General features: G+C 48.3%; 1 protein-coding gene across 1 annotated transcript in view; it reads right to left on the bottom strand.

The window, feature by feature from the left end:
- Positions 308-27,048, bottom strand: part of LOC102184089 (heparan sulfate glucosamine 3-O-sulfotransferase 3B1) — a 42,971-nt gene continuing 16,230 nt past the window's right edge. The window contains exon 2 of the mRNA XM_018064682.1: positions 308-4,106. Coding sequence (XP_017920171.1) covers positions 3,488-4,106 — 619 coding nt within the window. The 3' untranslated portion in view covers positions 308-3,487. The remainder of the gene's footprint in view (positions 4,107-27,048) is intronic.

The raw sequence follows: 27,048 nt of genomic DNA, 5'->3' as shown, positions 1-27,048 counted from the left end.
CATATAACCATGGAGATGGTGGCTTTGTTAATAGAAAACAGGTTGTTTGCTAAAGATATGGACCCTGATGCTGGGAAAGACTGAAGGAAAAAGGAAGAAGGTGCCAGAGGGTACGATGGTTAGATAGCATCACAGACTCAATGGGTGTGAATTTGAGCAAACTCCAGGAGAAAGTGGAGGACAGGGGAGCCTGGCACGCTGCAGTCTATGGGGTTGCAAAGATTTGGGCATGACTTAGTGACTGAACAACAACCACCACCTCCCTGTCCATCCACAACACACAATAAAACACAGAAATACCCACGAGTTGGTAAAATATATTTTATTTGTTCATACAAAGAAATAGTATGAATTACCAGAATTTCATTTTCCTAGAAACATCTTTCTCTGTGTAAAATTAATTTGTGTTATACATAGGACAAAATACTTGATTTAATTTTTTTTTTCCTTTTTGTACATATTGGCTATTCTAACATCCAGGTTATAGCAGAAACAGCTAGGATTTGCACAGTATTTCAGATTACTGGGCTGAATGAAACTCAGTCATAAATTAATGTTACAAAAGTGAAAAAAAAATCTAACCACACCTTGAAGTTTTACTGACCATCTTTCTTGATCAACTGAAAAGAAAAAGACATCGGCTTCCACCTCGGCCTTTTTGACACTGAGTGTTTCTAGCTGAATGGACTCTTCCATTTTTCCTTTCTTATGAAAATATCCTGGTAGGATCTGGAACTCTGTTTCTCCAATGTCTATAAATGTACCTGTCACTCGGAGTGACTTTCTAGGAGGAAGGAGACAATTTCTCCTTCATCTTCCAACTAGATGCTTATGGTGCAGTCCGTGTACCTAAACACCTTCCAGGTCCCAGGTACCAAGTTCACAGACTCCTGGACAAACACCTCAAAGACAGCGTGGGCTAGATAGGAACAACAGAAACCTCCAACTTTTTTCTCAGCAGTTTTGTTTGTTTTTAAACACACTGAGTGCAGTGAAGAGTACCTCATGAATATCAGAGCTTTTCCTGTAACCTGGAAGAAACCCCAAACGTACGTTAGGACAAAATTTGCCAAGAGATGATATGGTGTTTGCCTTCTAGCAGCGAAAAAGTTAAGTTGGTGGTCTTGCAGATGGCTGGGACAGGAAGAAAGTTAAGGCCTGATTTTACGTGTTGCCTGACTCCTCCAGGGGAAGACATGTGGGCCCTGTAATACGTATCACGCGATGGGGTGTAACCTTGGGAGCCGTCAGGAGCAGTCAGAAACCGCAAGCCCTCAGACCCCTCGGAAGAGATGCACAAGAAATCTGATTTATTTGTCTTCCACGGAAAAACTCACTCTAGTCCTTCAGTGCTAATTATCAACATCTGTTTGGATTCAAGGATTTGACCTAGAATGGAACCTTGACTCACTTCAGTGTTCATGACTAAATGACCCTCCTTCAAGCTGAGGATTTCCTGTTTCAGTTTTAAGGCAGAGAATAAACAACTTAATCAAAAATGGTCCAGCTTGAAAAGACAAGCAGGGACCCGGAGGGGAAGGGAAGCTTGTGTGCATTTCCCCCACGGCTTTGTGGCAAGCCCTTCTCTGAACTTCTCTGCAACTGGACATCACGTGCCACGCAGGGCACCAGAGCGGCCAGAAAGCAGATGGGGCAGGAGCAGGTGGTGGTTGTGGACTGACTCGGACTTGAAGCCATGTTCTACTGTAACGGAAAAGAGGCGGTGTTCCGGTTTATTTCGAATTAGCTTTCTGACTGGAGAAATGTATGATCAGTCAGCACCCTTATGAGGATGTCTCTGACACCCAAGCAGCAAGAAGGGAGAACCACCCCGTGATTATGGGTGTTCCCCTAAGTGCACGTTCACCTCGGCTTGGTAGAGGCAGTAACAAAGCTAGGGGATGATTACAGCATCTCAGGAATGCATAGCTCCCTGCCCCCACCCCATGTCCATCCTCCTACACCCAACCTACAGGATGACAGTTTTGCTGCTAAGCACAAGCTAGCTACGTGGGCAAAGACAAACCAGCTTATCCACAAGACATCCTTTAAAGACCAGTATTTTGTTTCTCTAGCGAGCGAGTTATCGCATAGAACAGACAGAAGTGTCCTTTGTAATGACTGTAACCCAACCAGGCTGACAACATCTTCCCATATATTCCTTGATGAAAGTATAATGCAAATGACAATTCCCATTCTGGGTTAGAAAACTGAGGATCAAGTGAAGACACTATTATTATGTCATATTGCTATATGGTTACCCAAGAGCTGATCAGCATCAAATGATTCCCCCGGCCTTCCCACCCCACCACTCCCTCCAGAGAGAAGTAGAGGAGAGCATTCCACAACAGCAGCTACAAGGCTGGTACCTCTCCTGCCAGGGCCTGGCTAGAAGAGACAGCCCAGGCTCAAGTGTCACAAGGCAACACGGGGCCAGCGTTCCCAGTCTCTTTTTATAAGAGCCACTCCTGGTTCTGTCTGGCTGTTGGCTACAGACCGTGTTGTCTGAGATGAGCTAGAAAATCCAAGGGGAGGAATTCCAGACCCCAAGCGCAGGCTGGTCCTGGCATCTTGGTGGAGTCAGGAGGGGAGGCACCTGACCCCTTCAGGTCTCGACACCCGGCACCCCTGGTTCGTGCTGGTCGTTCTGCTAGCCGGGGTCGGGGCGGGGTTCTTTGGTGTGTCAAGGCAGAAACTGTCTGCCTGAGAACGGAGCATGATGCACTCACATGCAGATTAGAAGGGAACATCTTTATTTCTAAAGCAGCAGCCAAGCACAGGACCTGGGAAAGGTGGGGGGGGGCTGACATTTGCATACACTTCAAGCTGGTTGATGAACTGGGGATGGGGCAGAAGAGAAGGCAAGGGGGCAGCCTTCAAAATCAAAAGCCAAAGTCCATGAACTTGACCCCTCACCAGCAGGCTCTAAGAGGACATGGATGTCCCTGCCAAAGTAGCAATTCTCCCCGGTGCTGAGCGGACTTGAGGGGATGTGTGTGTGGTGGTGGGGGTTGGGGCAGACCTAGCACTGTGGTCTGGAGTCTGCGCCCTTGGACGTGTCAGAAAGTGGCCGAGGAAGCTGCCACGTGGCAGTCTGTCTCCTCAGAGCTCCCAGAGGTGGCCAGGCAGCCAGGGAAACCGGAGCTTCAGAAGAAGGAGATGACAAATGCACCCAGACAGCGATCGAAGGCTGCATACCCGTAACAACAAAAATCTCAAGTTGTGCTTTTCTTTAAATACAATGGGTAGAAAGGAAACTCAAAGGAGGGGAAAAAAAAATGGAAGCACCATCCATTTCGAGGACAAGAAAATATTAGAAAACACTTTGGAATGTTAACAGATTACGTGACTCTCTAAAAGAGTGTGGCTAGGCAGCTTAGTGAATTAATTGCTTATGAATTAAAAATAAATTATTATAAAATAGATTTCTGTACATTTTACATACATATAATCTCTCTCAATATTTCCTACGCCCAAGAGGGTGCCATCAGTCCCAGCCGAAGTCGTGGCCCGTCATCTGGTAGAACTTGCGGTTGAAGGGCCGGTAGAAATCCCGCAGCTGCCGCAGCACCTGCGCGTCGATCTCGGGGTGGGGTCTGCCCTTGGTCTTGCCCAGGCAGTGGGGGCGGCCGCTGCCCTCTGCCTTCTTGAGGCAGGGGAAGCCCTTGGTCTGGTTGAAGTAGAAGTGCTTGTCCGAGATGATGCGCTTGAGGCCCAGGAAGTCCTGCACGCGGCCCAGCTCGCCGGCCGGGTCGCGCACCAGGCGCTCGCCGCTCACGAAGAGCATCTGGCGGGCGGGGAAGTGGCGCAGCCAGCGCTCCAGGTGCTCGGCGTACAGGCCGATCTGGATGGCGCTCCACGAGCGGTCCACCAGGCCCGCCGAGCGGTTCCGGAAGGCCAGGCTCTCGAAGCTGGGGATGTCGGGCCGCTTGGAGAGCGTCTGCGTGTAGTCCGACACGGCCCGCGTCACCGGGTCCCGGACCACCACCAGGAGCTTGGTGTCCTTGGACATGGCCGAGATGCGCGCGGGCGCCTCGCGCGTCACGAAGTAGCTGGGCGTCTTCTCCATGGTGATCTGGCCCTCCAGGGTCCTCGGCATCAGGTCCCTGCGCGGAGCAAACAGACCAGGGCGGGTCAGAGGTCACAGCTCTTTGGCCACACGTTTCAATAGCAATACTTTTTTTTCTCTACTCTTGCCTTTTTTTTTCTGTTTGTTTTAATTGGAGGTTAACTGCTTTACAATACGTTAATTTCTGCCGTACAACACCCGTGAATCAGCCATATGTATCCATATATTCCCTCCCTCTGAGACTCCTTCCCACTCTTCCCGCCATCCCACCCCTCTAGGTCATCACAGAGCACCTAGTGGCAATGTCAGCACTTTTAATCCCGGCTCCATCTAATTTCAGTTTGTAGAAACGTTAAAAAAAATGCAAGTTGAATTTCAGAGCTAAGAGATATAGGTACGTCCCATCTGAAGGTTGGAGGCCAGCTGCTCTCCACCTAAGATGGGAAGGCACTTTAATTTAGGGTAGGAGTAAGATTCGACCTTCTCTGAGATCTCCCCAGTGTCACCTCTCCCTTATTTTGGGGAGTATCCAGCTTTTAGATGGCCCAGAATATCTGACTTCAGAACACAGAGACCTCTGGCCTCTGGATACGTGCCTTTCAAAATAATATCACCTGGAGCGCCCAGAGATTTTTGTGTCCACGTGTCCTCACTTTCCTGCCTTGCTCTGCTTATCACGCTGGGACAAAAGCCCGGTAGACACAAGAAGGAAAATGTCCCCTGAGCCAGTCAGGGTGTACTAGCATCGCCACAGTGACCACTGACCAAACGCCTTCACTGTGAAACACATCCCTGAAGGCCTCGAGGCACATAGCTGCCAAAAAATCGGGAGGAGTCAGATGAAGTATAAACTGATGCGAAGAGAGAATTTGCTGAGACACAACTCTAGAAGCCTCCAAAACTACTTCAGATTTCATTTTATAGCAAGCTGGTGGAAATCTATTTTTTATAGATCCCTGGTGTATGATGCAGGGAGCTCAAACTCAGTGCTCTGTGACAACCTAGAGGGGTGGGATGGGGTGGGAGGTGGGAGGGAGGTTCAAGAGGGAAGGGACGTGTGAATGCCTATAGCTGATTCATGTTGATACATGGCAGAAACCAACACAATATTGTACAGCAATTATCCTCCAAATAAAAATAAATAATTTAAAAAGAGACAGGGACTTCCCTAGTGGTCCAGTGGCTAAGACTCACTCCTCGCTGCCAATGCAGGGTCCTGGGCTTGATCCCTGGTCAGGAAATGAAGGGTCCACATGCCACAACTAAGACCCAGTACAGCCAAAATAAATAAGTTAATAAATAAATATTTTTTAAGGGAGAGAGAGACTTGTATGATATTTATTTATTGCCACATGATTTAAATGTAACTACACAGGCAGAACTTGAGCAAACTCCAAGAGATAGTGGAGGACAGGAAAGTCTGGCAGGCTGCAGTCTATGGGGTCACAAAGGGTCAGACGTGACTGAGCAACTAACACTCCGGATATTCTAAACGCCCAGCTTCAAGCCGTCCCTAGACTACTGAGACCAAAATTGCTTTACAGAGATGTTTAGAGAAATGATGATATAAACTCTATCACACGAGCAAGAAAGGGCAGCAGACTCCTCCTTCACAGCAAATTAGAAGAAGCAGGCTTCTCCCTGATGGGGGGTGGCCGCGCAACCCTGCAACCAGCCCCAGCTTAAGCTAAAGCTGGATTGACCCACTTTGCCCATTTACCACTTAGATGAAGGTAGCCCTGTCATCAGGCTAATTCGATGGAGGATTAAAGAGGGCCCGGCTCTCAACTTATTCTGCATTTCCCTCAAAAGCAGGTCGAGCCTGATTAAGTCCGAATTTTTTCCCTGTGTTCAGCCACCTACATCTAAACCGAGTCTACAAGAAAGGATTCAATAGTCAAAATCCAAGTGCTGTCCCTATGACCGAAGAAAACCCCACCTGCCACGTTCTCCAGGGCCACACACGGGGCAGGTTTGGGGTCTGTCTGCAGAGGGTCTGAGTGACCAAGCACAGGCACTGAAGTCCAGCCCCTGGTCTGACTCTCAGCACCCTGTGGACTGAGGTGTGTGCCCCTCACCTGTCCATGTCTCCGTTTCCTCAACTGGTCCGTGAGATAAAGGATGATGTCCACCACCCAGGGTTTCTCCTTGGGACTGAGCCTGGGAGCTAATCGTTGCCAAAGAAAGGTTGTCAGTTCCCTGCTGTTGACAGCGTCAGGGAAAGGGTGCAAGGAGGCAAGGCTTGCACGCAGGGACTGGTCACTCCCTTGGTTCACCTGCAGAGGAGCCATGGGGATGCCTCTGGGACAAGCAAAGCTTCAGGAAGAGTGGACGTGGCTCTCTGCCCACCTGGGCTCCAGAACCACCTCTGAGCCTTTGCTGCATGCATCCCCTCGACAACCCTAGACAAGGGCCCGGCGATCACGGAGCAAAATGACCAAGTGAGAGAGCCCGTACCAGGATGAACAGAAAAGGAACAGGAAACGCTCACCATCTTACAGTCCAAAGGCACAGCCTACTCAGCCATAATGCATCCTTGGACCGGGGTCAGATTCTCGGGTGACCCCCTACCACGTTGCAGTATAGGCTCCAAAGGACCCCGTCTCCCTAGGGCAGTCCAGAAGTTGCACACAGATGTCAACAAGCACTCAGGGTCTTAAGACTTTCTCTGTTTATCAATAAGAGCTGGGGAACTGCTGACACCGAGTCTCAGTCCCTGTTCACTGCAGGCTCCACAGCCACCTTCCCCTGGGCGTGCGTGGTGTGGACACAGAGCAGCTAATGGGTGAATACGCTACGGGATTCTCCATCATTCCAGCAGGTGCTCCCTGAGTCCTCTCCATGGGTTTCCAGGTGCATTTCTGTGGCAGGGGGAGGGGAGTAGAATAAGCCACAAGAAATATGTCTCTTTGGGTTAAGGATTATTTTAGGCTGATTATTTTTAAGAAACAATGGACATTGAAAAGCTCTGAAAACCAGGGAATGCTAACTTTTAGTAAGAGACATTTATATTTATAAGGGAAATGCTGGGAAAGATTGAAAGCAGGAGAAGAGGGTAACAGAGGATAAGATGGTTGCATGGCATCACAGACTCAGTGGACATGAGTCTGAGCAAATTCCGAGAGACAGTGAAGGACAGGGAAGCCTGGCGTGCTGCAGTCCACGGGGTCACAGAGTCAGACACGACTGAGCAACTGAATAACAAGACTGTCTTCCTGTCTGTACCAGGAGGAGAAGACTGGCTATATCTCTAGAATCTCGTATCCATGGAGTTAAGTCTGCCCAACAGCTGTGCCCTTATCTACTGGACTTTTCCCCGCCACCTCCCAGAACTGGCCTCCCCCTTCTAAAAACCTTTTGTCTCCAGCTGGAGATGGCATTTAAGATGGAGGCTTGGGCTGTTTCCAAGACTTGCTCAGGTTTCCTGGGCATCTCCCTTGTACACAGGAGGGACGCATGTTATTAAACTTGTTTGTTTTTCTTCTGTTGACTGTCTTTTATTACAGGGAACTGGGTTGGGGTGGGGGTGTCTCAGCTAAGAACCTGGAAGGGAGGAGGGAAAATTATTTTTCCTCCTCTCCCCTGGTCCTGAGGCCTGGGCTCAGACAGAGTGGGGCACCTCCCCAGCATGGCCCAAGAAGTGTGCTGTTGACCCTTCTGGGCAGTTAGAGGCAAGACCCTGTTCTTTCCTCTGTCAGCTCTTCTGTCACCCTCCACCCCCTCTGCCTCCCGGCACCCCTGGTCCTGGAGTGAAGCCCTTTTCCAGTCACTTTCTGGGCCCAGCTTCCTCCCACTCCCATCCTTCACTGGCCAGGCTCTTCTGCCCGGACACTCAGATCCTCTCTGGGCACAGCAGTGGCTCCGAGAAGAAAAGATGGAGATATGGCCGAGGGTGACCCCCCTTACGTGGGCCCTGCAGCTCACCCCAGTGACCCCGCTGGTGGTGGCTCCAGCCACAGGCGGGCCTCGCAAGCCAGCAGGTGGATTGCAGTTAAATTGAGCAGCTCATTAGGAAAGCCAGTTTCTCAAACTGATAGCCGCAGCTAATAATCTAGGCGGCGCTTTGGGGCTCTCAGAGAAACTTTCACATACTGCGCCTCACCTAATCCCTCATGCACAAGCCTTCGAGGGGGCACTGCCAGCCCCAACCTACTGAGGAGGGAGCTGGGGCTGACAGGGAGGGTCACCCGCTGCCAGTAGGCCGAGAGTCGGGCCCTCTGATACCCCCATCACCACACCTCCTCCACCCAGCCTTCTGAGTTTTTCCTACTATGATGAAATGTACAAAGAGCTACACACCTGTCCTTTCTTTAAAGAGATATCTGTATTTCTTCTTCTCATTTGGAGATTAGCATCTTAATAATAGGTATTCCAGGGCTAGAATCACATGACTACGATCATAATTGTTCAAAGATGAGTCAGATTTCGAAACAATAGATGTCTTAGGCTCACACATGCTTGCTATTAACTGCATAGGATGAGGCTGGGGGTTCAGGACAGGATGGAACAGTAGTTCCTCCTGCCAGAGGCCGCGCCCCCGCCCCCCGCCCCATCCTCCCCTCTCTACCTCATGGGCAGGAAGGGACACTCTTCCACACCTGGCACACATTCCCCAGGCTGCTTATGAAGCCAGTGGACCTGGAGGTCTCTCTGGGGCAAGTCTCAGGAAGATGCATGCTCCCACCCACCCATCCTCAGGACAAGAAGAAGAGATGCTAAGCAGAGGTTTTAGGTGACACCCACGACATTCAGGCCTGGGGATGACCAGTCTGGGAGCACCAGGGCCCTCAAAGACCTGGACCACGGAGCAGGAACCTGGGAAACTGGAGGATTTGCAGCAGGTATTTCAGGCTTTCAACATCTTTCAGGAAACTCAAAAGAAAGCAATGCGCCCTCTGCAGTGGCGGGATTCAGCCTTGATGCCGAGGGTGCTGGATGTCCGGGCCCTGCCCTAGACCCATAGAATCAGGCCCCTGTGGGTGGGGCCCTGACAGGGGAATCTCTCTGATGATGCCAACCTGCAGCCAGGCTGGAAGCTGTCACCCTGGGGCATCCATGAGCCTGGCAGCTGCCCTGCACTTCAGCCCCTTATTCTGCGGATGCCCTGTGCACCTATGTCGGGGGGCATGGTGCTGGGTGGTGATGGAGGCCCCCCATGGTGGAAAAAAATCAAGAAAATAATATTTTTAACAGAACAAAAGCTGTTCAGCTAATCCAAGGCAGGATTTGAACCAAATTCCTGGAGTGAAGTCTAGAGAACTCGGGGTCATATCCTCCCCGCCAAAGCAGACTAGGCCCCAAAGGGAAGGTGCTGCCCCACCTGCCCATGCATGAGACACAGGTTCCCTCCCAAGGTCAGGAAGATCCCCTGGACAAAGGAGGCTGGCAGGCTACAGTCCATGGGGGTCACAAAGCGTCAGACATGACTGAGCAACTAAACAACAACAAAGACATGCATGTGTGCAGATGCATAGAGATGCCCACACACACACACACACACACACACACACACACACACACACACACACACTACACCGAGCTAATCATCAAACACAAATCAGGCTCTCACTGAAACAAAATGAGGCACTCTGAAAGAACTAGAAGAAACCCGAGTGATGAGAGACTAAGGCGCATCTAACTCTTTCATCATCTGAAGTTAGATAATATCAACATAAACAGAGGAAAGGAAAAAACAAACAGGTGAAGAATAGTACAAGCCTCGAATCATCCGATTTATGCTTTTGCCAAATTCATGGCTTAAAATGAAACTAAGGTCTCTTCATTTTTGAAAAGCTCATGAAACTAAGATGAATTGAGGTCAAAACGACCACTGGGCCGTTTCCTCTTTCACAGGCTTGTGGCAGGTGAACCAGGAGGATGTCTAGAGTCAGGTTTGAGGATGGTAGAATCTCAGCCCCAGGTCTGGGCGCTCACCTGCACCTGTGCCTTTGCCAGACTCAGGAGTAGCTGAGAGCCGACCTGTGGACTCAGCCTCCTGAGGGGCATGGCAGTCACGGGCTTTGGAGAAGCCCAGTGTTTACAATGAACAGCCGACATCTCGACGGGGCTCTTATGCGTTACCTTGGAAAGCAGACTCTTAAAAACAAACCTTCAAGCCAACAGGCGGAGGAAATTTGAATGAACCAGACAAGTTCTAAAAGCCTTGTAATTCTGATGTTCTTCAGCGGCCAATGTGGCCCTAATTTTCTTTTTCTGCTTCTTTTCTTTCTTTGGATGGCATGTCGGCTCCCAGAGTCCAGCAAGTGAACTTATTGTTGGAACTGGCAAGTTACGCAAGAAAAAAAAGAAAGATTATTGAGATGGGTGTAACCCACCGCACTACAGCCAAACAGATGCTGAGACACTGACACAAAACAGATGATGGAAGTGAATGAACTTGAACTTCAGAGAGCAGACAAAGCTGCAAGCCACAGTGGGGTGGGGTGGGCCCAGCTCCCTCTGGGACTGACGAAAACTACAAAGAGGGGAGGATGATCTCTTTGTTTGGTTCCAGAAACACCATATATATATATATATATATATACACACACACACTAGTATAGATAAAATAGATAAATAAGTACCTGCTGGATAGCACAGGGAATGCTACTCAATATTCTATAATGATCTATATGAGAAAAGAATCTGAAATAGAGTTAAATAGATAGAGACAGGTATATGTATAACTAAATCCCTTTGCTGCACACCTGAAACATAAATTAGTTGTAAATCAGCTATACTCCAATTAAAATAAATAAATAAAAGAAATAGTCTCATGTTTCCTGACCTCCAATAAAGATCTTTTTTCTTCCTTTTTAGAACCTACTTTTTAACCTACATACACAAATCATCATTCTGTCCAGTTGTATGCCTTTGGACAAATGCACAGAATTGTCTAACAGCCAGCCTCACAGTCATGATCCAGCTTAGTTCCATCACGCCTCACTCTTTCTCTTGCACTGCTCCTTTCCATCAAAATCGAAAATCGAACTCTGTGCACGAGGCAAATCCCTTTACAAATGGCCCTAGGCTGCCCAAATCCTTGTGTTGATACCACTGGGACGGAAATATTGATTGAGAAGAGAAGATGGTCAATAGACTTAGACATTTTGACATCACAAATCTATTTACCGTTGCTTTAAGAGAAGAAGAAGCTACAAGTTGTTTCCAGGTCACTGTCTGTCTTCCAGTTCTGGCTCCTAACTAGCTTGTCCCCATCCCCCACCCCACCCCCACATCCCTGCGTCCTTGGCTTCCTGGTCTGTAAATCAGTACCACGGAGGAGGTCAAATTCTGATAAACTGCCCTGAGGTCAAACTCAGGGTGGGGAGGACAGGCCAGGAAGCAATGATGCCACATCATCTTTAGCTGTTCCCAAAGCCCACATCCTGGTGGCTCAAATGGCAAAGAATCCGCCTGCATTGTGGAGGATGTGGGTTCGATCCCTGAATTGGGAAGATCCCTGGGAGAAGGAAATGGCTACCCACTCCAGTATTCTTGCCTCGAGAATTCATGGACAGAGGAACCTGGCAAGCTACAGTCCATAGGGTCACTGAAGAGTCAGAAACGACTGAGTGACTAACACTTTCACTTTCAAAGCCCACATCCAGCCTCTGAGAGCTCAAAAGCTCACCGTGCGGCCAGGAGAAACCTTTACAAACAGAATAATCAGCATCTCTAGGAAGGTTACATCTCTCCTCCCTGCAAACAGATAGTAAATAGTCAAACCTCCTCTCACAGTCCCAAATCGGTGTGGGAAGAAGGGATATCCCCCCCCCTTAGAAGGGTTAAACAAATAAAGTGCCATTTTAAAAACATAGCTGTTAAATTGAAAAAAAAAAAAAAAACATAGCTGTTAAATTGCAAGTATCAGCTGCAAAACTCAAAAGCCCTGGGATCCCAGGGATGCAGGGAGTGGGACGCTGAACAGAGCACAGAGGGGTGAAAACACCCTGAACGATACCATCGTGACGGACACATGGCAACACGTCACACCGTCAAGTCCACAGAACACAGCTCACCAAGGGTGGAGCCTGCCGTGAACCGTGGACTTGGCGTGATGATGCCTGATGTGTCAGTATGAGCTCGTCGTGACCAGCGGACTGCTCTGACGGGGGGTCTCGATGGTAGGGGAGGCTGTGCTTGAGGGGGAGCAGGAAGCACATGGGAATGTTCTAGAACCCCAGTATGAATGCCCATGCTTGGTTTCCAGAACTCTGCCCTTTCTGCTTGATTTTGCAATGTACCTAAAACTGCTTTAAAAAAGAAGAAAAAGAAGAAGGTTGAGATCCTGTCTGTCCTCTTCCTGTCTGTGGCAGTGGCTTCCTCCTTGGGAAGGACGGGGTCACGCACCCTCGTGTCCTCAGCCTGGGCCACCAGCGCTGGTGTGCCATGCCCACGCGAGTCTTTCCGTACCCTCACCTTCCCCTGCGACTCCGGGCCGAGGGCTCCTCCTGGGATGCTGGGGTCACGGCACCTTTGCATTCTCTATGCTGCCTCCTTCCTCCCCAACCACTCAGGAAGAAAGAAAACCCTTTCCTCCTGGGGTTTGTCCCTGACATCTTGACCTGTGAACACAGGTAGAACATCTTAACCTGTAAGCAGCATAAGGGACTAAATCTCCAACTTCCTGCCTTGCAAATGTATGACAAAAAATAAACTCAGAAAACAAACAAAAAACAACAAGCCTTCTTTTACGAAAGGATGCCCTTGGGTTCTTGGGATCTGACTGCTCGGCTGCCCAGGCCCCCACCTTAGCCTTTCCTCCTGGGCTCAGAGGCCCACTGCTCTGCCTGTTCTGCAGGGGAGGGAGTTAGGCTGAGGTTAGCTGAGTGCCTCAACTTCCCATCACTGAGGCCAGGGAAGCACTCAAGTGGCCAACTTGAAAAGGGCAGAAAGGGCTGCTGGGGGCGTGGGGGGGGAAGGGATGCTGCCTGGAGGAAAAGTGCAAAGCTGCTGACAGTCCAGGAGGTGACAGATGCTGACAGGTTGTGGGAGGGAGGCAAGGGGACGTGTCCCCAGGCTTCAGCAGGCACTGGGTGCTCTGGAGTTAAATCATTTTCAAAAGAAAAACTGGGGAGAGGAGCTTCCTTGTTTGTCCAGTGATTAGGAATCCACCTGCTGGTGTAGGGGACGTGGGTTCAATCCCTGGTCTGGAAACTAGGACTCCCTGTGCAACGGAGCAGCTGAGCCTGTGAGCCACAACTACTGAAGCCCATGCGCCCTGCAAAGCCCGTGCTCCACAAGAGAAGCCACCGCAGTGAGAAGCCCCTGCACCGCAACTAGAGCGCAGCCCCTGTGCTCTCGAGCCACACCTCGAGAAAGTCCACGCAGCAATGGAGACCCAGCAGAACCAAAGGTAAGCAAAAAAATAAATAAAGATTTTCAAAAATGAAAAACCAGGGGGAAGAAAAAGAGCAGTCTCCAGGGTCATTGCCATCCTAATCAGAGGGGTTTCTGCTGTGACAAGTGTGGGCAACTGGGGTCCTCTTTCCCGAAGGCCTGTCTACCAGCCCTGAACCTCCATCCCGGGTGAGTACCCCAATCTGTCCCCAGGGCAGCGTCCTTCTCCCTTGTGTGTTTGTAAGTTACAGTGGACTTCAGGTGGACGGGGCACAAAGACAAAGGTCTAGGCTTGTGGCTTCTGTTCGCTTCCAGAAGATGAGAGCTGCAGAGATGAGAAGGGAACTCTGCCTGCAACCTCGACTGTGGACGAGGAGACATGGTTGCTCCTGAGACTTGCAACTCGAGCTGTAAGTGGTAACCCTGGGAAGTTTCATCTTTAAAGCAGTTTTCTTCCCTGGGGAGGAGGGAGAAGGCAGGAGGGCTGGGAGGAAGGTGGGGATCAGCTCGGCCCCTTCTTATCTGGAACCCTCTTCCTTTGTAGGAAGTCTCTGAGCCCAAGGATTCGAGAGCTCCCTTTCAAAGGGCCACACATCTCCATAAATAATTATCTCCGTTTGGGCGAGATGTTTGCATATCAAAGAACTCCTTCGGGAGTGTTTAAAATAATTTAAAATGAGATTATAAATAGTCTGTTGTTCTCCTAGTTTCTCTGGTCCCTGGAGCGGTTGGGCTCCCGGAAGTGATGTCGTTATTCATTATAAAGTTTACTGGGTCTTTTTACTTACTTTTTTTTAAAAAAGGTAATGGGTAGGAAAGAAGAGACATAACAAAGGATGGACTCCCCCAGACCCCCTCCTCTGCCAGCCCTCGCCCCTTTCGCCCCTCCCACCCCTCAACCCCCACCGCAAGGATTTGGCCTCCATTGTATGAGAATTTCAATACTGCTCAGAAAATGAAAAGCCTTTGAGTGCCATAAGGGGGTGGTGCTCAAAAGAGCATCTCGCAGCTCTGGGTCAACCCAAGATTCCTTTCATTTTGGCAGAATCCTCCACTATAGACCCTGCTTCACAAAGGCCTGAGTTCCTGTTCCTGGAAGGGACTGGGGGAGTTGGGGGACAGAGGGAGGGTTTCAATTAAAAGCTAATAGCCTTTTGTGTCTGGGCGCTCTGGGGCACTGCTCGTGTTTATTAGGCCTCACTGTGTGCGGGCACAAACCATGTGAAATCAGAGTAATCTGTGCCCCCCGTTTCCTGGAAAAAAAAATTGTTTTTGATCAATAGAAAGGGAGGAAAAAAAAGTTTTCTGGGAAGCGCAGTCTTTAGAAAGTAAAATCAGCCTGTCCGTGGGCAGGGGGGTGGGGGCAGAGCTCAGGACCCAGAGGGAGAGGAGACCTCGGCAGCACAGCCAGCTGTGGGAAGGCTGTCCCTCCCTGGACAGATTCTTCTCTGTGTAGACCCGACCGGCCCTCACCTCTGATCCGTGTGGGCTTCCCCTCTGGAATCTGCTTCTTCTCCCCAGGGTGCTGGGAGCGCGGCTCTGCCTGGGTGACTCCCCAGAAACAAAGGGCTAGCCCTCAGGCGGCTGCACTGGCTGGTATGTTTCACAGGCTCCTGAAATCCTCTCCCAGCTCAGGCTTCACCCCAAGAAAGGCTCCCCCCCCATCCCACCCCACCCCTGTGCTCTTGGCAACCAGGTACAAATGTTAGTAAACAGACCCTCACTCAAGACTGAACCACTTAGCACCGCCAGTCAACACAGAGTGCATGGAAATCACTTCCCCACCCAGGGAAGCGCCACCCCCCTGCCCCCTCCCCACCCGCACCCTGGATAAGGGGAGGGGGCTTCCCAACATAGTGAAGTCTACAGGGTGCTGGACGCCTGAAGCCCCGGCTCTGGTTCCTGCGCAGCCGCTGACAAGACCTGACACTCAAAGCTTCGGGCTCAGTGTAGAAAAACTAATGGGTGACTTACTTAACTCAGAAAGACAACCTCTAGGTCCATCCATGATGCTGCAAATGGCGTGATTTCATTCTTTCTGACAGCTGAGTGGTATTGCATCGTAAAAAGACGTGATACAAACGAACTTATTTCCAAAACAGAAACAGACTCACAGACTTAGAGAACAAACTTACAGTGGCCAGGAGGAAGGACAGGGAGAACGGGTAGCTGGGGAGTTTGGGATGGACATGTACCTGCTGCTACATTTAAAATGGATAACCAGCAACGACCTACTGTGTAGCACAGGGAACTCTGCTCAGTGTTACCTGGAAGCCTGGATGGGAGGGGAGTTTGGGGGACACTGGATACATGTATATGTATGGCTGAGTCTCTGCTGTCTGAAACTACCTCAACATTGTTGACTGCCTATATTCCAATACAAAATAAAAAGTTTAGCCATAAAAGAAAAGTTGATTTTGACACTAATAAAAAAAGTTAATGGGAATTTTCCTGGCGGTCCAGTGGTTAAGAGTCCATCTTCCAGTGCAGGGAGTGTAGGTTTGATCCCTGGTCAAGGAGCCAAGATCCCACATGCGTTGTGGCCAAAAACCTCAAACATAAATCAGAAGCACTGCTGTAAAAAAAAAAAAAAAAAAGTCAAGACTTAAAATGGTCTACATCTAAAAATCTTTTAAAAAGTGAATGGACTGGTTTAAAAGGGTTGTTGGCTCTAAAATTCTGTAAGGGGACCCTTAAACAATCTCCATCTCTCCCACCACACCCTCATGCCACCTCCTTCCCCAGCCAGTTGTAGGTTGGCACAAGTCGGTACAGGAGAATCTATACAAATATTTAATGATTGAATAGGTACAAAGGGTACTTTAGGCACCTTGAGGATACAGGTCAACCCCAAGAATGTAATTCAGATGGAGGTTACTGCCAAGGGCTCCCCCAAACTAGGCAACCCGGTGCCTGAGAAAACAGAAAGGAAAATAGAGCTCAAGGTCAGGCTGTGGGTCCTCAGGCAACTTGTCTAATATCTCTGAGCTGTCTCTCCTCATTTGTAAAATGGAGATACTTTAAAAAAAAAAAAAAAAAGAATAAGACTCAGTCGTAGTTCATATGTGAACAAGCTCCTAACACAGCGAAACCCTACCTAAGGGTAAGGTGGGATGACCCCCACACATGTCCCCACTTTATCTCCTTTGACTTATGGCTCTAGGTACTAGGGAGATTTCTAGGGAAATACTGCTAAGGAAAAAGAAATTCCACAGTGGTTCTCACATTCAAAGTCTCTTGTAAAACAAGTATTTGAAACAGTCTCCATTTCCTGAAATTCTCATTTGTGCCAGGAGGGATCCTGTGTGTGGACCTTCTTTCTTAGTCCCCTGGTAGGACCTTGGCAACCAAGAAAAACCAAGCTCCCCCTCTTGCACTGACATTACTGAACGGATGTGATGATCCAAGCCAAAAAGGAGCAGCAAATGAGGCAGCCTTTCATATGAACACTTCCAGCCTTGGAGGGTTCTTTCTCTCTCTCTTTCCTCCCTCCCTCCCTTCTCTCTCCCTCTCTCTCTCTCATTCCTTCTCTCTCTTTTCTCCTTCTTCCCCTCCCTCTTTTCCTTTCTTCCTTTCTTGCTCTCCTTCCTCACCTCTCTCTTTCTCCCTCTTTCTTTCCATGGCAGAGAATGAGGTTTACAGGAAGTAAAACAGTCCGTTTAGGGGCAGGAGCCATCTGAGGCTGATGAAAAGAAACAACCCAACTGCTGAAACCAGATCCACAGAGTGAAGACTTGACATAATCCGTTACCTTCCTGCCCCCTGACTGTGGGGCCAGCGGGAGTTGGGGATGAGAGAAACCCCAGTCAACTCTTAAGTCCAAGACGACGGCTCCATCCTGCTCCCCGCTCCCCTTCCACTTGACAAACAGAACCCCATTTTATGGTTATCAGCTGAAAACAGTATAAAGTAAATTAGGTCAATAAAAACTCCAGACACAAGTTTGAGTAAAGCTCAACGGATGGGAAATGAGAACAAATAAACCCCCCTTATCACAGGCTCTAAATAGCTAAGAACATTTTAGAGAAGAAAAGAGGTGCTTTCTGCCCATAGAGAACATCCCTGGGAGTGTATTAAGCTGGAGACAGACGCACAGACAAAGAAGACCCGGCAGTTTCTTATCTCACACACCTATCAGCAGCAGCACTTGTTTCTTCCCAGTGGGTCTGACCTAGTGCTTGAAGCTGATCGGAAGGTGTCTTGAGACAGGAAGTGACACGCAAGGCTGACGGAAACTCTAAAGACACCCATCAAAGTCCACCCTCTCCTACGCTTATGGAGACTCTCTGTTTGGAAAGGATGGAGGCTTCTAAGAGCCGATTTTCAGGAGGAGAAAGGTAAGTGTAACCTCCTCAGAGTCTCATCCACTTATTGTCACAGTCACCATTTTTAATAAAACTTCAATACACCTGTAACAGATTGCTAAGCAGAGTCCAACTTGCCTGTATATTTTGTCCAAGGATAGGAGAAATGGAAAGTCTTGGAGGCTTGAAGTTTTGCTTAAGTGTTCTGGATTATTTGAGCACATTCCCTCATGACGGTTCATATTCTGTGAGAACCTTTTGGTAGATGGTGAGTCTTAAAACTTCCAGCCTTGCTTCTGTTCTTGACACAAAGCATTCCCTCCCCCTCCCCCCCAACTCCCACAAGGGAACAAAACTGCAAGCACCAGGGGGATCAAATAACCAAATGGTTAGTGAGAGGGCTGCTAAGAATTACAAGTGAGATTAGCCTTTTACCCTGCATTAGCCCCAGTGAAAAACTAACCCTGTAACTACTTTTAAGCCTAATGATGATTTCTAAGAACAAGATGTTTGGTTCAATCTTATGGCCTGCCCTGTTTTGTTTTGTATTTCTTTGGATGGTACCTCGTAAGACGGTACATCTTCAAAAGAAATACAAGAAAAATGGCAAAAAACCTGGGATAGGAAGCACTGGAAAATAATCTGCTGAATGAACACAGGAATGAATGAGAGGAAATTAACTTGCGGTGCTTAAAGCTAACGACTGGGGGTCACAGGGCAAATATGTAAAGAGAATTGGGGGCAACCTGGGATGATAAATTATCATTTGGGGAAGGTTTGAAAATGGTGACCATATCAGGATCTGCATGCCCAAAGTAATTAATCCTAGAGCAACATTTAGGTACCATCACACCCATTACATTAAGTGACACTATTCCATCAGGAGGCCATCCACATAAAGAAGGTCTTGACTTTGCATGCGAAGCTATAACAAAGAACAAGTCCCTTATTTCACCTGAGGGACAGATGCCAGCCATGAGCTCTTCTCACTTTTGGACTTTGGATGTCGCAGAGTTTTGGGGGAGACCGGTAATAAACCACCAATGGATATGAATCTGAGCAAACTCTGGGAGATGGTGAAGGACGGGGGAGTGTGGCGTGCTGCAGGCCATGGGGTCGCAAAGAATCGTACACGACTTAGCGGCTGAACAACAGCAGTAACAAAAAGCCTTCTCTATTCAAAGAATAAGTGGTTGCAGAGGTTAACAGGGGGGAAAAATGACTCTAATGAGCTGATTTCTATTCATTGTCATTTTACTTATCATTTTGCTTTAATTATTAAAATTCGTTTGCATTCTCTAAGAGATGGTGGGGTGAGACACCCCAGATGTCTCTCCTCTGGTCGCAAGAGGAAAGACTAGGAATGTGGGCAGGATCTCTCATGGGTGGTTAAAGAATCAGGGAAGGACTAGGAACGTGGGTGGGATGGCGCGTGGACAGTTAAGGAACCAGTGACACGGCGTGAAGGTATCATTCACGGAGACGTTTCTTGCCCTCCGGGGGCTCACTGTGTATTTGGAGAGAAATTCCACATCCAGGAAGTTCCCCAATAGATACTGCATTGAAACGTGTAAAACAAGCATCCAAAAGTCATGTCCTTCGGGACGTCTGCAGCTTCCTTGAGCTGGTGCCAAGGCCAAGGGGAACAAAGCTGTCAAGAAGAAAAGATTCCCAAGCGTAGGAACATAAGGCAGTGGTTGAGACACTGGGCTTGGACTGAAGTTTGTTTGTTTGAGGAATGGTGAGCAATAAGACTACAATGATTGGGAAGTGGCTGGAGTGGCCCCCTTTCCACTCTGCCGAGCCCTCCCCCTACTGCTTCCCCAACATCTTTTCCAGAAGCCAAACCCAGAAAACTTCACAGCTTCTCATGATGTTGAACAAGATGTTCAAGTTTCCTGGCCGGGAATCTCCCTACCTTTCCAAAAGGACATGCTTGTCCCATTCCTCCATTCTTCCCCTTCACCCCAGCCATGGGCAGCAGCGTCCCCCTCCTTCTCATACGTTCCTACAGCACTCATTCCCACCCTAGGCTGGGTTAGCAATTCTTGCTCCCTTCTTATGATCCTATCCTGCCAACAGCCTCCCTGCAAATATACACACGTGCGTGCACACTCACACACACGTTAGCATACCCTTTCTCCATCTGCTATTATCCACTTCCAGGGGGTTGAAGCGTGGACTCTGCCTTATTTGCACTGTGGCCAATTTCAATGGCTCTTAGATGAATGAAGGGTGCACAAATAAACAAACAGTTGCTAGAAAGGACTTGGATTTGATCTCAGACAATGAGAAGCCACATCAAACATGGGAGTGAGCAACTTGAAGGTATATCAGGAGTGGAGGGGACAGATCCGGGCTGTTAGCTGATGATAAACTCCGTGAGGCTACTGAAGCTTGATACAAGAAGGTGTAAAGAACATTGGAATAAGCAGAAAAGATTACTGGGTGTCTCCAATGGAAAACTGAACACATTATCTGGAGATAGCTTTCTTATTGCTTTTGAGATATTTTGCAACTCTGTGTAAATTGTAGGTAACAACACGGCAAGGCAATATGATTCTTGACCACAGGCATGCAAATAAGTGCTTTCTGGTAGAACTTCTGTGGGTTTCCCTCTCCACTACCCACTACATGGGAAAAGTCAATTTTGCCCGCTTGTAAAGTCATCTCAACGTTCCTTTATTCCAAGGAAACTTAGGTTCTTTTGACTTCTTTGGACCAATGGTAACAGCTGCCAAGTTCTCTCATTAATAGTAAGTAAAATAAAATCCTTAACATGGTCATTAAGGAAATATAATCCTTAACATTGTAAGTGGATGAATCATGATTTTACCTTTTGCCTTTAGAAAATTATCCTTTACCAAAAGCCTGGATTAGCCATGTGCTTTTCGTAAGAATGTTATCCAAACGAAGATGTGGTATGCATGTGTGCGTGTGTGTATACACACATGGATTTCCCTGGTGGCTCAGATGGTACAGAATCCGCCCGCAACGCAGGAGACCAGAGTTCAATCCCTGCGTCAGAAAGATCTCCTGGAGAAGGGAATGGCTACCCACTCCAGTATTCTTGCCTGGAGAATTCCACACACAGTGGAGCCTGGAAGGCTACAGTCTACGGGGTTATAAAGAGTCAGACATGAGTGAGTGAATAGCACTTTCAGTTTCATACATGTACATACATACATCCATACAACGGAATACTACTCAGCCATAAAAAAGAATGAAATAATGCCATTTGCAGCAACATGGATGGACCCAGAGATTATCATACTAAGTGAAGTAATTCAGAGAAAGCCAAATGCCATATGATATCAATTATATGTGGAATCTGAAATATGACAGAAATGACCTTATCTATGAAACGGAAATAGACTCACAGACATAGAGAACAAACCTGTGGTTGCTAGGGAGGAGGGGGGGGATGGAGTGGGAGGCTGGGGTTAGCAGATGTAAACTATTACATATAGAATGGATAAACAAGTTCTGACTATATAGCATAGGGAACTATATTCAATATCCTGTGATAAGCCATAATGGAAAGGAAAACAAAAAAGAATGTATATATATATACTTTTCTGTACAGCAGAAATTAACACAGCATTGTAAATCAACTATACTTCAATAAAATAAATATAAACAAAGAGTACTATCCACACCAGTGGTTTTTACCCCACAGCATCCTCTTGATACCAACCACCTTTCCATCTTAGTACCAAGAACAGTCACGCTTTCTGTTGAGCAAACAGCTTGTCTGAATGACTTGTGTAACTGAGGCCTGTCTGTGAAGGCTGCCATGAAGCTGAAGGTCACGTCCACTTTGTGGCCCCCACTATGGATTCTCCTTTCTTACTCTCACATTTCACATGTTTGTGGCCCTTTAAGTATCCTTCAAAAACCACCTGAAGTACGTGTTCAAGAAGGTGGACACAGAATAAATGCAATTCTGTAGATCTGAATGGGAAGCGGGTGTGGGGGCAAAAACAACGGGACAGCTGATTGGAAAACACATTGAAGGAAGGAAAAAAAAGGAAAGCAGGTTAGAGATGAGGAAAGACCTTCAGTTTTTTAAGCAAGATGGATCGAGGGCGGGACGCTTATGGGTTCTGAGTTCACCCACAGAAACTGTGGCTTCCAATCCATTTTTCAGGATGGAAGTCAGGACACAATGAAGGTGCTCAGCCCAGAAATGAAATAAACACAAGAGGGTTTAGGATTCAGTGTCTATGTAAAAAGCAGAAATGGAGATAAGGTGAACATGACCCCAGATTCTAAGCTAGCTTTGGGTCCAGACAGATTAGCCCAGGTGGTGTGCGAGGCTCCCTGGCAGGCCAGCCTGGAGGCCGGGGTCGTGAACAATGACTGCCTCTCCCTGCAACGCTCAGCACTGCCCTCCATTCACTGACAAAACCAAATAAAGACCTTTAAGATGCTACTTTCCCAAATGAATCCACTTCCAAGTCCAGGGCTGGGAACACACAGCACTAAGCCTGTGAGCAAACACTCCTAAAGAGCAGAACAAGAGAGCCCTCTCTGCTGCCCCATTAGCACATTTGGGAAGTTAATATACCTCCCTTCCCCCGCTACTCCCCCCAAGGACACCGTTTCCCTGGGTTGGCTGAATGCATTATCAATTAACTTGTCACATGGAGGCAGGCAGGACCGCCAGGTACCAAAATGAGGCATGGAATCAACTGACTGTGTAAGGAGGCCAAGAACTGGAGTCCTGACCATCTTTTTTCTCTTCCCCCTTTTTTTTTAATTGAAGCATTGGGCTTCCCGGGTGGTGCTAGTGGTAAAGAACTTGCCTGCCAATGCAGGAGACAGAGAAATGGGGATTTGATCTCTGGGTTGGAAGATCCCCTGGAGAAGGTCATAGCAACCCACTCCAGTATTCTTACCTGGAGAATTGCTTGGACAGAGGAGCCTGGTGGCCTACAGTCCATGGGGTCGCAAAGAATCGGACATGACTGATGTGACTTAGCATGCACGCTGCTGCTGCTGCTGCTAAGTCAATTCAGTCGTGTCCGACTCTGTGTGACCCCATAGACGGAAGCCCACCAGGCTTCCCCGTCCCTGGGATTCTCCAGGCAAGAACAATGGAGTGGGTTGCCATTTCCTTCTCCAATGCAGGAAAGTGAAAAGTGAAAGTGAAGTCGCTCAGTCATATCCAACTCTTAGCGACCACATGGACTGCAGCCCACCAGGCTCCTCCATCCATGGGAGTTTCCAGGCAAGAGTACTGGAGTGGGGTGCCATAGCCTTCTCCGTTAGCATGCATAGTGGATACATATCATGTAAGTTATAGTTAAACAATATAGTGATTCTGTATTTTCATACATATACTCCATTTAAAGTAATAATAAACTATTGGCCAGATTTCCTGTGTGTAGTAGTTTGTACTTTTTAATCCCCTCCTCCTATCTTGCCCCTTCCCCCACCCTCTCCCCAATGGTAACCACTGGTTTGTTCTCTGTGAGTCTGTTTTGGTTTTATTAATTTCATTTGTTTATTTATTTTTTAGATTCCACATAAAAGTGATATCATACAGTATTTGTCTGTCTCTGACTGATTTCACTCAGCATAATACCCTCCAGGGTCATCCAAGCTGTTGCAAATTGCAGAATTTCATTCTTCTTTACGGCTGAGTAATATTCTATTGTATATGTATATACCACATCTCCTTAAGCTGTTTCCATGAATGTGTAATTCTGAGAGATTTCTTTATGAGACAAATACAGTGTCTATCCAGGAAAGGACCCCTTTTCCTGGGGCCCCTCCTCCTCTGAAGAGAGAGGGTTCTCCTCTCACTCAGGTCAGAAATGGGGCTTATTAATTATCATTACAGAACGTTACCCTTGCTGCCTGCAAAACGGGCATGCAAAGCTCAGAGTCGTGCCCTCAGAGCAGAGTGCTCCCACTTTTAGGGGTTGCAGAGAATTTGGGGAAAGGGCTGTGTTCTCTGGAATCTCTAAGATCTCACATGCTGCACAGTGAGGCCAAGAAAGAAAACAGTCTCTCCAAATTCCAGCATTCTGCAGGAGAAAAAAACACTTGCCCCAAATCCTAAGAACAACCTCAAAGACCAAAATGGTTCTATACAGCTCGCCCAGAATGCTCTGCTCCCCACTCTGCTGGGGACAAAGAAAGAACCAGGATTGCGCACAAGGTGTTTTCAGGTACCACAGACAGAGGCTGCATCCACTCTGCTCTCCTTCTTCTCTTTAAACAAACCAGGTGCAGAAGGCAAAGCAAGCTGGTTCTAAATGTCCAGAGGCCAGAAGTCATGGCTCAATCCATCTTTAGAAGCGGGGAGATACACAAAGCTGTGCCAGGCTGAACAAGTCTCTTCAACCAAGAAAAACAGTCTGATAAATTAGTTCTGCGAAGCCACAGAGCAGAGCCCCCAAGAATCAACTCAATAGGCTGCCTCCTCTTCTAGCTCATTAACTATTTGAGATTACCATCATGTGGGGAGTCGCCTCTCCGCTGGAAATTAAATTAGCCTGGCTATAAACCAGGAATGTCGAGTGGAAAGTATCTGATGAACCATCCTGGGGAAAAAAACTCCCCACCCAACACCACCCCCCAAGCAGCTTACTCCCACCCTCCAAGCTGGGCCCCTTGGTGCAGCGTCTCTTCTGAACGATGAGGAAAACAACACAGCCAAAGGGGCAAGACTACTTTCTTGGTTCTGGTTTTCAGAGAAAAGCACAGTTCACCAGGGCCGCTCCTAGTAAAATAACCAAAGAGGTGGCTTCATGAGACGAAATGGTCAGGAATGTGGCATTCAGAAAGAGACAGAGTAACAAGAGTTCAGATGATTAGAAAGAAAGAAAGATTAGAGAGGGGAGGGTGAGGAGGGAGAGGATAAACACACACACAACTAGCATCCTTGGGGATGCTCCATGCACAGTCGTCTGCCCAGTGAGGGGGCAGCAGGTCCTGCCTGCACCTTCACAACAGGTGTGTGCTTGCAAAGCCACCTCATAATTACCAGGTTTGGCATTTTGGCTCTGGCAGCCGGGACCACGCAGATCCTAAGATTTCAGGAACCAGCCTTTGCAGGGCTGTTCCTGCCGCGGGTCCGTGAGCCGAGAAGTAGAATTTCTAATTACACGGCTTTGGGCTTTACCCTAATGACAGGCTCCATCCAGGCAGGCAAAAAGCACGCAGCTAAGAGGATATAGGCCTTCGAGCTCATCCTGAGAGGCTCCTAATGCTTGCCTTTTTTTTTTTTTTCTGGATGGCATCTTCTCTGATCACCAGCAAAACAATTCCTGTTTCATACTATTCAGCAGCACCTTGTAAATACCTCTTCCAAGCTGAAATACTTGACAGAGAGGAAAAGAAAGATGCACAATAAACTGTACTAGCTGCCCCCTGATTGTTAAAGGCTTGCTCACCAAAGACCTCAGTCCCCTTGATGCTGTTTTCCTTACCTTCCTTTCTCCTCCTCTGATCCTTCCCTCATCCACGACACTTTTTCACACAAACCTCATTGCCTTTTCATGTGTGCTCCTTCTGCCAAGAAGACCTCCTTCCTTACTTGGTCTGCACACGAACTCCTATTCATCCGTCAACCCCCCCCCATCAAAACCCTCCTCTCTGAAGCCTTTCCAGGGAAGCTCCTTCCCACTTAGATTTAATCGCTCCTTCTTCTGCAATATTTCTTTGCCTTGAGCACCCTTCTCTTTTTGCCTGCATTACACATGACTGTATTTAGCCACCTCACCCCCTGCCTTTGCTCGCACATTCTATACCCAATATCCACATCACAGGCTAATCTCTGTCCCCTCCCTCACTTACAGAGACCCCAACGGGCACCACTTCACACTAAGAACAAGGCTAAGAACACAGAGAGCCTCCTCTCTGCCCCTAACCTGCCCTCTTTCTTTGATCTCGACCACAGTGGCCGCTCACAGGGGCCTGCTCTTGTCGCCAGGGACCTCAGATGTCCTTTTTCTTCCTTCAGGTCTCTGCCCAACATCACTCCTTTAAAAAGGCCTAAAATCGCCCTTTTCTCCCATCATCCTCTCCCCCACAACTCTCCATCCCCTCTCTCTGTTTTATGTCTCTTCACGGCTCCTATCACCGCAGGGGATCTTCTATTTCTGGTAGTTTGCTTGCGTATCGGTCTCTCACCCATCTCCCTAGTAGAATGTAAGTGATAGGAGGGCAGGATCAGTGCTGACAAAACAGGCAGTCAATAATATTTGTGAGATCAATGAGTGGCTGCATCCACAGAGTCTGGCACAGAATAGCTGCTCAGTAAATTAATAAAATCAATATGCAACTATAAGGAAAAAAGCTGACATCTGTGGCCATTCTAACCCAGGGACACCACAAGCTAAGTGAAACCAACTGGATTTGTCCAGAATTCTCTGTCCCCAGAGCTGGTTTTCAAACGACACAATCCACAGGGTTGGTGCTGTGGTTATTCTTCAGTTGCCGAGTCATATCCGACTCTCTGCAACCACATCGACTGCAGCACTCCTGGCTCCCCTGTCCTTCACTATCTCCCGAAGCTTGCTCAAATTCTTGTCCATCGAGTCAGTGATGCCATCCAACCATCTCATCCTCTGTTGCCCCCTTCTCTTCCTGTCCTCAATCTTCCGCAGCATCAGGGTCTTTTCCAGTGAGTCAGTTCTTCGCATCAGGGGGCCAAAGTATTGGAGCTTCAGCTTCAGCATCAGGTTTGTGGAGATACCCCTAATGCCTGCCACCCCCAGGTGGTCCTCTTGAGAGATTTCACTGAGGAGACAGAAGCCAAAGGATTTTAGAGTCGAGACAAAACAGCCCCAAATCTCAATTAGAATGTAATCGACAAGCAACCAGCAGCCAGCAAATTCTTCAGGGAGGTCACGTGCTATAAATGAGTGAGGCTGAACCTGAATGGTGCTGTCACCCGAGAGCATCTTTACCTGCTGCCCAGACCACAGCTGCCCACTAGTGCCAGGTCCACAGCTCCAGCATCTGGGACCTGCCTCCCATCTGCCACAGCTAGGGGGTGAGCAACCATGGAGGATACACGCCCCTAGGTGCCAAGCCCTGGCACTTCCCATCCGCTAATGAGTCCCCCGAAGATACCATCTGGGGTAGGTTCTCAAAACACATGCAAGCTTGAGTCTCGAGGAAACTGGCACTCATTCTCTCTCCCGCACAAATGCTCCTTTAACAGCACACACACAAAGCCACGGGCCTGTTCCCTGCTTCTGTTTCCAGCTGGGACTGTAAGAAAACAACCCTAAAAATAACCATGAGTGACAGAACATCCCCCGGAGGGGACGGATGGAGAGAGACGGGGCCGGTGCACAGGGTCTGACACTGGTC

Source organism: Capra hircus, chromosome 19, assembly GCF_001704415.2.
Source record: "Capra hircus breed San Clemente chromosome 19, ASM170441v1, whole genome shotgun sequence".
In the NCBI taxonomy this organism is placed as follows: domain Eukaryota; kingdom Metazoa; phylum Chordata; class Mammalia; order Artiodactyla; family Bovidae; genus Capra; species Capra hircus.
This window is presented reverse-complemented; position numbering and strand designations above follow the sequence as displayed.